The sequence below is a fragment of the Mytilus galloprovincialis genome, chromosome 7 (genome assembly GCF_965363235.1).
Source record: "Mytilus galloprovincialis chromosome 7, xbMytGall1.hap1.1, whole genome shotgun sequence".
In the NCBI taxonomy this organism is placed as follows: domain Eukaryota; kingdom Metazoa; phylum Mollusca; class Bivalvia; order Mytilida; family Mytilidae; genus Mytilus; species Mytilus galloprovincialis.
In genome coordinates, this window is record NC_134844.1 from 72,228,305 (window position 1) to 72,244,768 (window position 16,464).

The 16,464-nt window shown below is 31.4% G+C and overlaps 1 protein-coding gene across 1 annotated transcript; it reads right to left on the bottom strand.

Moving 5' to 3' along the window:
* Window positions 1-6,862: 6,862 nt before the first annotated feature.
* LOC143081935 (complement C1q-like protein 4) lies at window positions 6,863-12,414 on the bottom strand. Its single transcript, XM_076257572.1, has 2 exons — window positions 12,313-12,414; window positions 6,863-7,358 (listed from the first exon to the last, which is right to left on the bottom strand). Exons 1-2 carry the CDS (start codon window positions 12,401-12,403, stop codon window positions 6,901-6,903), a joined length of 549 nt encoding a protein of 182 aa, XP_076113687.1. The 5' UTR covers window positions 12,404-12,414; the 3' UTR covers window positions 6,863-6,900.
* Between the last annotated feature and the right edge of the window lie 4,050 nt (window positions 12,415-16,464).

A 16,464-nucleotide genomic window follows, 5' to 3' on the forward strand; every position in this document is an offset into this window, starting at 1 on the left:
GTTTTCACTGGTAAAAGAGAAAGTTTTTGCGTATTCGAAATAATATCATATAATGTTAAGGAAACAAATATATGCATATTCCCTACCTACATTGTTCATTGTACATGTAGTTTATAAAAAAAAAATGGGTAGTTATTTTTTTTAACTTCAATTTGATAAAACAGTTAAGGGAAAAAGTTTAAAAAACATAAAACAAAACAAAAAACAGCAAACTCCAAAGCAAATTTAAAACAGAAAGCCCCTTAAAACAAACAACAAAAACAACGGCTCAAACGCATCAAACGAATGGTAAACATCTGTCATATCCCTGATTTTTCTTTCTATGGAAAATAGTTGAAACACTCTGGAAATGGTAAGAAAATATTAAAGATGTTTGAATAAATATTTTATACCAGACACTAAAACTTTTCTAAAAGCACTAGAAAAAGACTTCAGCATTCCTTGGAGGTTGTTTACATTACACAATGTTCGATAGTTCGCAAGGTACCAGCGTCTGGGGTTAATAAACTTGAATCTTAGACAACCTTTCAGAAATCTGGACAACTTAGGAAATTAGACAATTATATCGTAGGAGTGGTAGAAAATGTGATACGACATCTTTCTGTCGGAAAGTAATGCGACGTTTATAATTTGTTTTACTTCAATAGCAATGTATATTTATTTACGTCAATATTGGAATTATAAATATACTGTTCTATATCCAAAGCAATAAACCGAATTAAGAGTTCTCCATAATGTAGATGGCTTATCTCATATAAGTCATGGCCCTTCCCTGTTGGTTCCGATATTTTTTTTACGATATTTTTTTTACATTTTTCCCATGTAAAGTACTACTTGCTGTCAGTAAACAATATATAAAATATGTTAAACATGTACTTCCGGTTTATTATGTTACTCTTTCATACAACATGAAAATGTAAGCATACGCAATATATTTGGAGTAAAACTGTTGTTGAAACTAATTTTATTTTCTAAACTTTCAGTTGATACCAAGTTATCAAAAATATCTTTCATGGTTGATATATTTCACAGGCTGAACAAGTACATTTTGTACTAAATCCCTAATTAGTGATTACGCACCAAAAACCTGAAAAAGCAATGAAAGGTAACAAAGGGACATTCAAACTCATAAATCGAAAACAGATTGACAATGTTAATGCCAAAAAAAAGACAAAAAACAAACAAACAGTAGTATAAAAAACACAACATACTCTACATATAAAACTATATATATGTCTGCCATACTTAGACCTTAATTAGCCAATTTGAAACTGTTAATAATTTTGTACAAAATACCCTTTTGTGTTCGTTTGTGTTGTAGTCGCCTCTTTGAAATTGTTATGAACTCTAAATTATTTCTACAGTTTCTTTTGTTTTTGTGTTCAATTCGATAAATCATAATCATTTGCTGATAATTTTAAGTATTATTGAAGCATCTCTCCCTGTACAATTTCTCTATTTTCGTAAAAACAAATACAGATACTATCTTAGAATTTCCGAAGTCCAGAATCTTCGTTTTCTTATTACTTTTCCTACAAATTTTCATCAAATTTTTCCATCAGAATAATGCGTCAGGAACCATTTAAATAGACAATATTCCCTAGTGAAAAATACAATTTGCAAGTGTAATAATTTCTGAAGTCATATTTGCGTGTTGCTAGAACAATGCTGGAATACTTTAATTCATCATAATCAGTAATATTTAGTAAGTTGAGCATCCAAACTGCCCATGGGATGAACGAGATTATATTCCTGCGTGCCGCTGAAACCAACACTTACCATTTTTTATTGAAGACGAAAGGTTAAAAAGTTACGAAAACAACAAGATGGTTGTCAGTCAATAAAATATGTTATTTTTAGAATAAGAAATACGTCAAATAAATCATATCTTTTATACTTGTTTGCATATAGATATTCACAACTGGGTCATATTAGACATATGGTATTATTAAAATTGATGAAATTGACAATCACATGACGTAAGGAGTCACGTGATGATGTCAGCCATTTTATAACAAAAATAATTGAGATTCGCCGCATAACTGAACTTCAAGTTATCTGGTGCAACTCAATATTTACCATTAATTTTGTTAACCCCCAAGGGTAACACCAGCCCAGTAGACAATACATTGGTACTGGAATGAAATACGCATATTGTTGCGTATTGAACTTTGCTATTTTAAAATTTTTGGGAATTAGGTTTTGTCTTTCCTCTTTAAATATTTCTGTTGTACCAGATGTGCATTTCGACAATTTTAAATATCTCTTTAGAGGATTATTTAAAGTTAGAAATATCTAGAGAGAACCATTCCCCGTTAAATTTTCAATATGAAACAACTCGAAAACAAGTACACATACCCATAGTTTTCTTCTCTTTTAGTTTTTAAGTTATATACTATCATTTAAGAATAATCTTTTAAAAAGCTTGATATTTTGAAAATGAGTAGTATACATCTTCAAGTAGATAGTTAATTGTCTCATTGGCAACCATAAATCATCTCTTAATATTTATGTATGTACCTTTTAATGTAAGAGACAGTCGTATGATTATCAATGAGGATAACATCGTTATGAATTATATTGTCCGACAGGACAATAGGATTAACAATTTTAAACCCTTCATGATAATACGCAGTATATTCTCGGAGTTAAATAAGATGATAGCAAAGTGTATATTTCCTCGGAGAAAAATATAAACATATATATGAACTTCTGAATTGTTTCTTGCAATTCATAATGGCGGAGAGACATGCAACAATGTATAATATCTCCATCTTTGTCAAAAAGGGTTTACCGTCTGCAAGCATGCAAACGGTCCGAGTACACAGTTATTTCGTAGTGCATTTCCTTTAGACAATAAATGGAAATAAAAAAAATCCCACCTGCACTTTCTCCATAATATTTTTACAGTGTGTTGTACTACTTTTGAGACAAATTATATCAAAAATATAGAAAACTTCATCAGCTCTAACTCAAAATATGGACAATTTTATGTGAAGGGGGGCTTGAAATCTTTTGACAGCTTCCGAAATGCTAATTTTTGACCTTTTTCAACTGGACCAAATCACTTCTTTACATTATAATTCATGAATCAAATTTTTTTACAGTGTAATTTTATCCCCCTTCTTGCTACTTGAGGCATAAAATATAAATAAATAAATTTGGAAGGGGTATAAAAAAAATTGACAAGTAACACACTGTCCACAGTAGGGACTATATTCGTGGACAACGAAAATCAAGGGACGATAACTGTGTACTCGGACCAAAAAGGAACAAATAAAGAATACCAAACTCGGAGGAATATTCAAAACGGAAAGTTCTTTATCAAAAAGAAAATCAACAGCTCAAACACATTAAATAATGGATAACAACTTTCATATTCGTGACTTGGTACGGGCAGTTTTTTATGTAGAAAATTGTGGATAAATCTTCGGTTAATAACTAGCTAAATCTCTCAGTCACATAAAATGTCATCCTATTGACAACAATGAGTGAACAAAACAAACAGACACAATAGGTAATAGAGAAAACACAACTAACAAATGTTGACATTAAACTATATGTTGGCAAGTTTTGTTTATGTTCTTTTTGGTTTTGGTTCAATTTGATGCATTTGAAAAGAAAACTTAATTCAGATTGCAAAGTTTTTTTTCAAAATATTTAATGAAAGTACAAGTCTGTTAATTTATATGACTAAAGCTTCAATTACTTTATTTTGATTTTAATCCTTTGTTTTTTGTTTGAATGTAGTGTATTTATGTATGAAAGGTTTATTTTGTTCTTTTTAAAGAAACATAAAAAAAATCTTTGAATGACTCCCAGTTGTAAAACAGCTTTATTGGCCTCGATGATTCGACATTTTTACAATATCCCTGCATCAAAAGCATTGCTATTTAAGAATGATACATGTTGACATAATATACCAAAGGGCTATGATCAACTTCTCGATACAATTGCACGAAATGGACATCGGCTGTCGGTCATTTGATGGTCAGGAATTGATATCTTCAACATCCTACACAAAGTCAACTGCTGTAGGGTATTTTGTATTTATATTTCATTATCAAAGAGATCACTATTGCTTATTACATAATAAATGTAGATTCTTCCACTGCAACAAGTGTGTTACGATATTTCTCTACTTGAGACAGTTAAATTATAATTTTTAAAGTGCAAGTTTTGCCGAGATTATTTTAGTAATAAGCAGAGAATATATATCATAATACACAAGTTGTAGTGGTGAAATATGTTTTTTAAAAGATTTCCAGAAAGCGTTCTGTATATGTGACGTCATCTGGCATGGTCGCCTTTTTTATGACATCACAATAGGGAAATTCAGAAGACACCAAGAAAATTTGACGTCATAATTCGATTTCGGCAAATCATTTGCCGAGAAAATCATTTGCCGAGCACAGATATTTCACTAGCGAGGAAAAATAGTTTTCTTACAGCGCGATCAAGAAATTGGAAAATAACACAACAAATAGATTACAGAAAGTTCAGCTTAACCAGATTGATAGACGTATTTACACTTTTTTTGGTATTTAGCTGAGTTTTGTCTCCGAATGACCTTAGATCTGTTCCGGATAAACTTCTGACGTCAAGCAAAAATCGCTAGTTTAATGTATAGGAAGTGTACACGTTTAATCTTCCACTAAAATTGAAGAATTAAGGACTAAAAATAAAGAATAGAGAAAAATAGTCAAACATAGTCAAAGAATACATAAAATAGTGAAGTGCAAATGTTTGATGAAGAATGAGCAATATAAACTTTTTACAAATATACTGACCTCTGAGGAAAATTTAAAAAGGAAATTTCCTAATCAAATGGCAAAATCAAGAGCTCAAACACACCAAACGAATGGATAACAACTGTCATATTCCCGTCTTTGCACAGACATTTTCTTTTATAGAAAAATAGTGGGTTAAACCTGGTTTTATAGCTAGCACATGTAAGACAAGTGCATAAAATTTCATCATATCGACAACGATGTGTGAACAAAACAAACAGACATGATAGGTATAAATGTCAAAACATTGTTTTATTATCTTAATCACTATAAAATGAGAGTATATCCCTAATCCAGACCATTATATCAAAACTGTTGGTCTTCAACATTCTGTTTACATTTCGCTATTTTATCAACTGTCATTTGTTTGAACGATAGAGACACTTGATTCGAAATTGATATCCCTTAGATTAAACACTGACCACGGACACTAATAGACTTCCGAATGTTGTCAACAATAATTATTTTCATCGTATGTACATCGTAAGACTGCTAAGTAATAAGTCAAGCTATGTTATTGACACTGTCGACAGAGTTAACAGACAGGAAGTAGACGATTGGACAAGCGCAGTCTTGATTTAATTGTTTTAATGTTACCATTTATAACCATATTAAATCTTTTGTATGGCGTTTTCAGGGCGTTGTCAGTTTTCGTCGACTTTTGAAAAGTTTTACATGTCACTTTTGGTATATCTTCCGCCTTTACCCACAGCTGCTTGGGACTCGGCTAGCAGATTAAAATTTTGTTTATCAATGTTTCAATATTTTTCCTATCTTTTAGTTTAACATTATAAACGTTTTTAAAGCTGACCTTTATATTTCAATGTTTTATAATAATGTGCAGTAATTTGCTATCAATATTTGTATATTGAAAAATCCTACAGGGATTTAAGTCGCCATTTTGATTTGCTACCCATCTTTAAATTAAAAAACAATGTATGTGCCTTTATAACTTACAATCATTTCCTTCCTAAATGTTTCTGCCTATGGACTGGTACCTTGTTAATTTGCGCGTTATATATTTAATTAAGCGTGTCGGCCATAGTACAAAACAGGATTCATACGCATACCCGTAAAGATAAAAAAAGAAAAAAAAAGAAGATGTGGTATGATTGTCAATGAGACAACTCTCCACAAGAGACTACACGACACAGAAGTTAACAACCCTAGGTCACCGTACGGCCTTCAACAATGAGCAAACGTAGCATGTTCTCGTCTTGATATATGCATACAAAAGTAAATAATATGCTATAATTTAATATGAAAAAAAAATCGAAATGACGGGCACATGTCCATTTCAGTGAAAAGAGATCACATGATTTGATAAAAGAGGTACTGCTTAGTTTTAACTGTAAGCAATATACATACATATTTTTTATATAAAACGTAATCTTGATTTTTTGTAATTATTTGCTCAACATTTTTCTTATAAAATTGAGAATGGAAATGGGGAATGTGCCAAAGAGATACTAGTGAATACAAATAACAATGGTGTGTCCGAAAAACGGTATTCTAGAGTAAAAACACACATATATATATATTTGATGAACATAATGAACACTTGTTTTCCGGGCTATAAGAAACTTTTGAAAAATTCATTTTTAACAAATTAAACTTTTGTTGTATCAATATAGTTAATCGAGAGAGAACCAACCGTTATTTTCATGATGGGCTGGGAAGTGGTGTTTTGAAAATAAACAATCTGATTGGCGTTGCAAGTTGCAAAAGTTAATAATCTTCATTCGGAAGATTAAAAATAGATATCCTGACCATCACAATGTGTGAACTAGTTATAAATGAAAGATGAGAATAAAGGAACCGAATTTGAAGATACCAATAGTGCAAGATATATTATTTCGATATTAATAAACTGAATGTTTAACTTATATTGAACTGTAGAAATAAATGCAAAGCAGATCTGTTTATATATATATACTAGATAAGGGTTATGTCACTGTTTCTTTCTCCAAAAATAGGGGGCTCTTATGATTAGCTTGACAAGTGTCATTATGTTTTATTTAATAAATGAAGGTAATCTGCTATGTATTGCAAGAATGCTATGTAAAACATAATTTGTTTTGAAATGTTGCATTTATTTCAATCAAACTGTTCAGTTTAGTAACCATCCAGAAAATGCTGTTCTACCGTATACATCACTATGTACTACACCAGTACCTTTGTAGGTAGAGTGCATACGAACGTAAACACTATCGCCCTTCGACACATGCGCAACAACTGTACCACTGACGTTGCCATCTGTACTATGGTTATGTAGGTAGGTGGTTCCAAACACGGTATTATTAATCATCAAGTCAAAGGAATGATATCCAGAACCCAGTCTTATAACCCACACAAAAACGTATATCCCGGTCTTTGGACAGGTAAAAACACCTGTATGGCTGTTATATCCACTACCCTGGTTTGTCTTAACTACATCAAATACCAGTCGTCGACCAACTCCCGGGTTTGTTATCTTTTTTGACTTGAAGGCGTAAAACGCTATTACTGTGGATTTAGGAGATTCTGTACGTCTTTTACCACGGTAATTCACAGTGACGTCATACTGACCTGAAAATGGTTTAAAAAAATTATAATTTTCATTTTAATTTTGTTTTAATTTACATCATTGAAAATGAAAAACATGGTATTTTTCTTAAATAAATGCATCACGTTCGCCACTGAAGACTTTCGTATAAAAACAAATGCAATTATTTTAGTAAGCTAAGTAAAGACTGAAATTTGGCATTGTATTATTAGCAACTGTCATTACTATCGTAATAAAATTCAATAAATACCGGTATATTTCTCCTTTTACATAATTGTCGGTTTAGAACTTATAGATTGTGACATGTGTAAGGTTTTTGCCTATGGATACAGTAAAATATCAGCTGTCAGTCCCATTACGAAGATAATGTCGACAGGGTTGACAAAGTATTACCTGCCCGGGAAACCCCAGGTCAGAAACCCGGGTTTTCCCGGACTGGACAATACTCCCAGAAATGGGAAGACTGGGCAATATGATTTTTTAAGTTTATTTCAACCCAAAATAGTAAAGACTTATTGTAGTTTCATAGACTATTATAATTAAATAGATACATTTTAAACAGGTAACCATTGGGAGTCATTTCCAAAATGATTGAAATTCAATTTCATTCTCTTCTCCACTTATTCTTTATTGACAAAATATAAGATACACTTAAGGATACCTTGTTAATTTTTAAGCATTGTTTCAATAATCCAAGCTTTGAAAAAAAATCATTTTATCGAAGTGTTTAATATGTTTAAGTGAATTGTAAATTTAAAACACAATGCAATTATAAACACTGTACAAGGTCATGTAATTAACACTTATAGAAATGAAAAGACTGATTATTATTATATTAACAAATATGTGTCTAATCTGAATAATTACTTATTAATTAGTGATGTAAACACAGTTGTATAATAGATGTTGAGGATAATTATCGAGAAAGGCTTTTGCCATTGATATTTGCATAATGTGTCTTTGTGTACACGTGTCTCAGAGTTGCTTAAATAATACTTTCTCAAATGTATACACTTTTATAATAAGAATCTCAAACAAGTTAACTTATTTATAATCAAAATATGTTTATAAATATTTTGAATGTATTGCATTTGTTTTTATCACTGAATCCTCTTTAATATTCCTGCCAGTATTTTATATAACCCATTAATGCCCAGTATTACCCGGTAAAACACAATAAAACCTGTGTTTTGCCAGTACTTGTCACTGGGTTTGGCAATACTCATAAAACCCGGATTTTTGCAAACCCTGAGTGTCGAGATACCACAGCAAATGAGCTCAAATGAAGTGATAAAATATTTTGTCGAGTAGCTGATATTTTAACCATCAGACAATACATCCGAGAAAATTACTTCAAGACGCTTTCAGTTCTCATAGTTATTCAAATTTATATGCTACAACCATGATAATAAGAATTAATAAACAGCTGCGCCATGAGCGCATGATAAGCCTTACGTCTTGTGTGGAAGTTTTATGCAATAATCATAAATAGTTTCTGAAAAAGTTTTAAGCAATAACCATATATTGTTTTTGAGACACAGCGGGACATGTGAAACCCCCAACCCTGTTTTTTTTTCGAAAAACTAAATATCACTAAAATAAAATTTTGAATCAAAACCAAAAAGTATACAGATCTTTAGATTAATATAACAAAGAAGTGTGTAAAGTTTTAAGCAATAATCTTAAATTATTTTTGAGATACGGGGCGACATGTAAAAAAAAACCTCCCCTGTTTAACAAAATACTCAATAACTCCAAAATAAAGTTTTGAATCATCAACAAAAAGTATACAGATCTTTAGATTAATATAACAAAGAAGTGTGTAAAGTTTTAAGCAATAATCATAAATTGTTTTTGAGATACTGCACAACATGTAAAAAAAAACCTCCCCCTTTTTTACAAAATACTCAACAACTCAAAAATGAAATTTTGAATCATCACCAAAAAGTATACAGATCTTTAGACTAATTAAACAAAGACATGTGTAAAGTTTTAAGCAATTATCATAAATCGTTTTTGAGATATAATGCGACATGTAAAAAAACCCTCCCCCTTTTTTACAAAATACTCAATAACTCAAAAATAAAATTTTGAATCATCACCAAAAAGTATACAGATATTAAGATTAATATAACTAAGAAGTGTTTAAAGTTTTAAGCCATAATCAAGAATCGTTTTTGAGATACAGAGCGACATGTGAAAAAACACACCCCTGTTTAAGTTACAAAGTGCCGTAACTCAAAAAGTTTTAATCTTATTTTTACCAAAAAGTATACAGATCATTTGACCATCATAAGAAACAAATATGTTAAGTTTTATGAAATTTGGATAAGTCGTTCTCAAGTTACGGTGCGACATGTTTACGCCGGACAGACAGACGGACAGACGGACGGACGGACAGACAGACGGACGGACACCGGACATTTGTATACCATAATACGTCCCATCAAAATTTTGACGGGCGTATAAAAACCAATTGTTCAGAGAACAATTATAGGTCTTACAACCAAAAAACAACGTGTTTTTATATGAAAGTTGTAAAATAATGTTTAAAATGTCATTTCAATCGTCAAATGATAGCTTATTGTACGCTGATTCCAAAAATATATGGTTTCTATACAATGTTTTCTAAATAAGGGAGATAATTTGTTACTTCCGGTTTGAAAAATGTTACTTTCGATAATATTTGAATATTTACATAACACTGATTCCCAAAATATCTGGTTCTATATACTTTTATATTAATAAAGAACAAAAAAAAGCTACTTCTGGTTTACACAAGATCACGTCCGGTTGTTTTTTCAAGGTTAAATAATTTGATACCTGTTGCCAAAAGTCTCATGGCTTTATCATGAATACATATGAGGTAAAAGCAAAGGTCACAATCTAGAACGTCAAATTAAGCTATGACCTTGAGATCAATTTCAAGGTCATAAACCAAGGACCTCAAATCAAAAGACCATAGGTCTTAATTACATTTGGTTAATGAGTTACAACACTATACGCATATTTTTAAATACAAGAGGGGAGAAAACTCCCTTTTACGTTCGACATACCCTTGCAATCAAAATTTACGTGTTACGACATGTCGCAACTAACAATTTAGTAAAAATAATTTGTTGATATCTATATATACGGTTTTTGGGAATAAGTGAAAATAAGCCAAATTCAAAAATAAGAATATGACCTTGACCTTTGACCTTGTCCTAATTTGCATTTTTTTGGACCAAGGATCTCAAATCAAAAGATCTTAGGTCTCTGTCACTTATGGTTTACAAGAAAGAAATGCATATCATTTATATCAAATGCATAAGGGGAAATAACTCTCATATGGAGCGTTACGAAGGATATAATGAGCAATTTTATAAAATAAATTTGTCGTAATCTTTCACGGTTGCGAAGGAGTAGTGGACACAAGGAAAACAGTGTTAGGGGAGATAACTCCTACAAAGAAAAGTATTTGGTTACACAGAGTATATTTCAAAAGCGCATAAACTGTTCGATATCATATACCAAATATCTAAGAGATATATTGCGAAACAAATATTTATCGAAAGAACAAAATTAGGCGGAAGAAAAAAAAATAATCAGAAGAAAAACAATAGGTCTTTCCACAGAAAAGTGGGAAGACCTAATTATATCAAACGTTTTGTATGTCTGCCTATTCACTGTTGTAAGAGAACAACCATTTCATTTCAAGGGGAAGGGAATATACGGGTTATAATTATTTATTTATACTTAAAGTGATGGGGGAAAATATTCTGGTCAAGTAGATGACATGATTTTCGCCATACATTATAGTGTTTTAAAAATATTGAAAAAAATAATTTGAATTCGTTAAAAAAAAATAAAAAATAATCGCCCTTTTCGCAAAAACTCCCCCTTTGAAGTAAAATATTAGCTCCCTAGCATTTGGTAAGAAGGAGGCACGTACAGTTTTTTTTAGGAGTGTTGCATTTTACAGAAAACTAAACTTTTGATTTTGGAAAGCTTCGCGAATGTAACAACAAATGAAAATTTCGGATTCTTATAAATCACACATGCAGCGAAAATATAATATACAGAAACGTTGTTTGTGTAACCACGAAACGAAAGCGTAGTTGATAAGTCTGTATCAAACTCACAAACTTATCAAAATTGGTTCAAACAACAAAATAATATGACGTGGTTGTTAATCCAATGTCAAAGTAATCGATGCTGGATCAATGTTTTTGATTGGATAAGTCCACAGCACCGATGCATTGAATTATTGAGGAGTTTCTATTGATATAACGTCTTGTCAGAGACTCGATATTTTGCAACATAACAACAATTCTCAATGATATTTTAATGCTAGTTTCTATATCTTACTTTCCTAAGCTTCAAAACATCAAGCACGATCCTGTGAATTTATCTTTTTTTATGCGTCGTTCTTCTTAAGAGTTAGGTTTAATCTAACTTGATTAATAAATATGTTGCTATCCAGGATCACCTATTGTTGGATAAGTGGTGGTAGTCACCATTGATACATTTATTACAATGCTTTTGTCCCTTTGCAAAATTTGCATATTACTATCAGTTTGATATATCTTCTATAAAAGAGGGACGAGAGATACCAGAAGGAGAGCCAAAATCATAGAAAGAAATAAACTGACAACGCAATGGCTAAAAATAAAAAGACAAACAGACAAACAATAGTACAGAAAACACAACATAGAAAACCAAAGACTAAGCAACACGAACCCACCCAAAACTGGGGGTAATCTTAGGTGCTCCGGAAGGGAAAGCAGATCCTGCTCCACCTGTGGCACCGGTTAAGGTGTGTATACTATTAAATTGTTATATCAGTCATTAGAACTAACCATGAAATCACAAAATATAAAATAAAAACCTGACGTAAATTCTATGATACTTCTAAGCACCAGATACATTTTTGAAAAAGATTATATTTGTGAATTATTGTTTTTACGTTAGCTTTTTTGTACTTTACCAACTTACCGTCAGCTGTTCGGCACGAGGTCGTCGCGTCTGCAACGAAAACCATATAAAAGACAACAATCCAAGAAATCAACGTGCTTGTTAGAGACATAACGACTGAAATATTCTAGCGTGACCTACAATGGAGCAGCTTTTATACCTATGATATTCAAAACTATAATGTTACTTTTGCGTGTTTATGTTATGAAATATGAATCCGAAAAAAATCTTGGTGTAGAATAAGCATCATGTTGTATACTTGTATTTCAGAAAAGGTTTCTCCCCTGACTTCAGTTATACTATTTGCCACTGGATTTATTAAAATATAAGAGGCTTAAAGGTGACTTTATGTATTCACCTTTATTACAATATGGTGATCGTGTTTGATCTCAATAACAAAACTATGGCACCAAAATACATTCTCTAAAAATAAGGACATATGTTGGGTAGGGTTGGTCATTTTCGAAATCCAATAGGCTACTTATGGACAACTTCGGAGAGTTAAGTGGCGATAATTCATAACTCCTGAAGCCCTAGGATAAGCATAAATCAACCATCATAGAGTGTAATCGGTTGCAAATATATCCCTCTTTCAAAACCTTAATGTGGACCCTATATTCAAAGTTCGTACTGCCTGAAGTTAAAATTGGCTTCATTTCTGAGATTTCTTATCATTTCCTTTTTTTTTATTATTTCTTTTTTTTTTACATTGTGTGATGAAGCTCTTTTATATGTATATAACAGTGTCTCATAAGTCTTTTTAGGCTGGGTGTTGATCTTTTTTATGTGATTGTAATTGTGTTAATATTTTACTATTGTGTAAGATCAATACGTGACACTTTAATAAAATAAAATTTATCTTATCTTATCTGTACTACTTCCTTGTGTCAATTCCTTTAACAAAAAAAAAACTCCTTTTCTACAGCAAAAAGTAAAATCACAAAAATACTGAACTCCAAGGAAATTTCAAAACGGAAAGTTCCTAATCAAATGGCAAAATCAAAAGCTCAAACACATCAACCGAATGAATAACTACTATCATATTCCTGACTTGGTACAGGCAACAAAATGTAGTGAACTGTAAAGCCATTGTTTGCATTATAAAATTGTTTATAGAAATAGGGAAGGTGTCAAAGAGACAACAACCCGCCGAAAGAATACAAAAATAAAGCAGCTGTCCCCTTAACAAAATGTGTACTAGTTAAGTGAAAACGGACGTCATACTAAACTTCAAAACATATACTAGTAAATGAACCTAAATTAAAAATAACACAAGACTAACAAAGCCCAAAGGCTTCTGACTTGGGACAGGCTAAAAAATGTGGCGGCGTTAAACATGTTGCCTGTCCCAAGTCAGGAGCCTGCAATTCAGTGGTGGTCGTTTGTTTATGTGTTACATATTTGTTTTTCGTTCATTTTTTTTACATAAGTAAGGCCGTTAGTTTTCTCGTTTGAATTGTTTTACATTGTCTTATCGGGGCCTATTATAGCTGACTATGCGGTATGGGCTTTGTTCATTGTTGAAGGCCGTACGGTGACCTATAGTTGTTAATGTCTGTGTCATTTTGGTCTTTTGTGGATAGTTGTCTCATTGGCAATCATACCACATCTTCTTTTTATATTTGTGAGATATCAACCCTCCCCGGATACCCCTTGCCAATGTAGATTAAACAAACATACAGTAATACGCACAGTAAAAGTCAGATTAAAAGTAGTCCGAGTCCGATATCAGAATAAGCAACATAAGACACTAAACAAAATGACAATGATACATATATTAACAAAGTACTACTAGCAATTACTGACATGTCAGCTCCAGATTTCAATAAAACTAATCAATGATTGTTAGTATGTCTTCATCATATGAATCAAGCACAATCACTCCCGTTAATGTGTTTACTTCCAATGCAAAGACCCTATGAGTGATTGAATATTAATAATAAAATGTGCCATCTTTAGTAACCTGACAACAGTAACGTAACTATATACCTTCTAAATAAGTCTGTTTAAAGGTTTGGTTAGTTTTTGAGGTGAATGCCGACATATTTGTGCCTTGTTAAGAATATTACCATAAAAGATTGGAAGTGAAATACACGAACGTACTAGTTGTTTGCATGTTGATTTATATTTACGAATAATGTCCTTATACCGATGATAAACTTTGGTAAATGTTTTGACTAGTTTGTGATATCGAAAACCCTGATAAAATAATTATTCAGTATTAAATACAGAGATTTCTTTCGTTGAAAACAAATACGTTGTTACATACATGAGATAATTGAACAAGTTGAGATATATAAACACCATAAGATGGTGACAAGGGAACGTCACCAACTAAAAATGGATATTTAACAATAGTATAGGGAATGAAAACTATCTCTTGTATCATAAATTTTGGTATTAAGCTTCCTGTTAAAGATATAGATATAAATGTATATACGCAACTGACTTTTGCCTGAAGTGATATTAAAAACGTTGTACTGTATGGAAAAAATCAGGGCAATCGGGAAATATCAATGTTGTCTACGATAATGTTTGTTAGGACTAGATTCGATTGAAATGAGAGATCAAAACGAAATAATTATTACATAATAGACAAATAATTGAATGTTACAAAACATGTTCCTTCAATACAAATGAAACAATATCAATATACCATGTAAATATTATAAAATTTTCATACAACACGCAATCATATCCATGACTATTTTATGATCTTATTCTTCCCTAAATCGTTCCCCTACAATTAGTTTTGTATACATTCTGACAGGGCCGATACAATTGTCTGAAATAGTTACTATTTTCCTCTAGTATAATAACAATAAATGTCTACTTCTCTATGAAAAATGACCAATATGATTTCTAATCGAAAGTCATGGAAACCTCATCGGATAAATAAATTAATATCCAATAATGTAAATCCCCTTAGCAATCATTATATCAAATTGCGCAAAATGGAAACCGTACAAAAGTTTCAGCAAATATTTCTTTGAAAATTATTCAGATGTTCTTTGGAATGATATTGATTCAAACGCCAAACGTCATTTCCCATCAAGAAACAAACCTTTCAAGATGATATATGAAATTTCTTTCTGCCGCATTTAAAAGAAGGAATAATATAATATATTCCCTCATGAGAGTACCGATTTGTTAACTAATATAGACTTCTGTCAAAAACAACAAATGTTTCTTCAGTAATTGCTAAATCTTTTGGAAACACAAATGTTTAACACAATGAATTACTGTAAGTTTACTGTCAGGACGAATAAGCAGCTACCAAAAACAGGTCTCCGAGTCAAGTAATATTACGGTTGTCGTAAACACTATTGCAGCAAATGTACAATATATTTTGATTGCCTATTTTTGTTATTACGTCATATTGCTTTCGTAGAAGGTCAACTCGATTGATATTTACTCTAAAAGCATAAAATCGCTATGAATAGTCAATTAAATTACTATAACGTGGGCGATATGGGTAAGCATTTACATAACGTCAAATGACGTTAATGTCAGAGACAAAATGATGTATGTAAATCAAGATTACAATGGTATAAAACGGCCAATAAATAAAGCGCTAATTATATGTCTAGGATTCAACATATTTCATTTTGAATAAACAACTGTATATAAATGTCGTAATGTTTTAAGGCGGAAAAGTTCTAAATAATCCCAACACAAGCTAAGGACGATAAACAGGTTTTATCTCGATCTAAAAGCTTGTTTTATTCTTTAAATACTGTTTCAAAATGTTGCTGTGAAATATATGAGTGTGATACATTACTATAAGCTTTTTGTTTATTTAAATTAAGTTGAAAAATGTAACAAATGAACTTTGATTAGATTATTGAGTCTGTCAGAAAGCATATCCAGTTATCAAAACTGGTCTCCGAATCAAGTAATATTACGGTTGCTGTAATAATTGTTTATTAAATTCTGTCTTAATTTATGTATTTACTAACTGAAATTTTACGTTTGATACGTATTTTTAATTGCATTACTATGTAGAGCTTATTGTTGAACTTTTAGATTTTTACCGCGAAGTTGTTCCGCTGTCGGGTTTGTCAGAAAGTTCCTCAGAGAAATGCTTCCCACGTGGGCTGCTGTTTGTGATAACCAGACAGTGTAATGTATAATTTTTTTGCGAACTTGTCAGAAATCCGTTTATATTTGATT

Bases quoted from the DNA above. Each gene is read 5' to 3' on its own strand.
- LOC143081935 (XM_076257572.1), bottom strand. From the start codon at position 12,403: ATGTCTCTAACAAGCACGTTGATTTCTTGGATTGTTGTCTTTTATATG. The intron at 7,359-12,312 runs GTAAGTTGGTAA...AACCATTTTCAG, and splicing joins CTCGTGCCGAACAGCTGACG to GTCAGTATGACGTCACTGTG.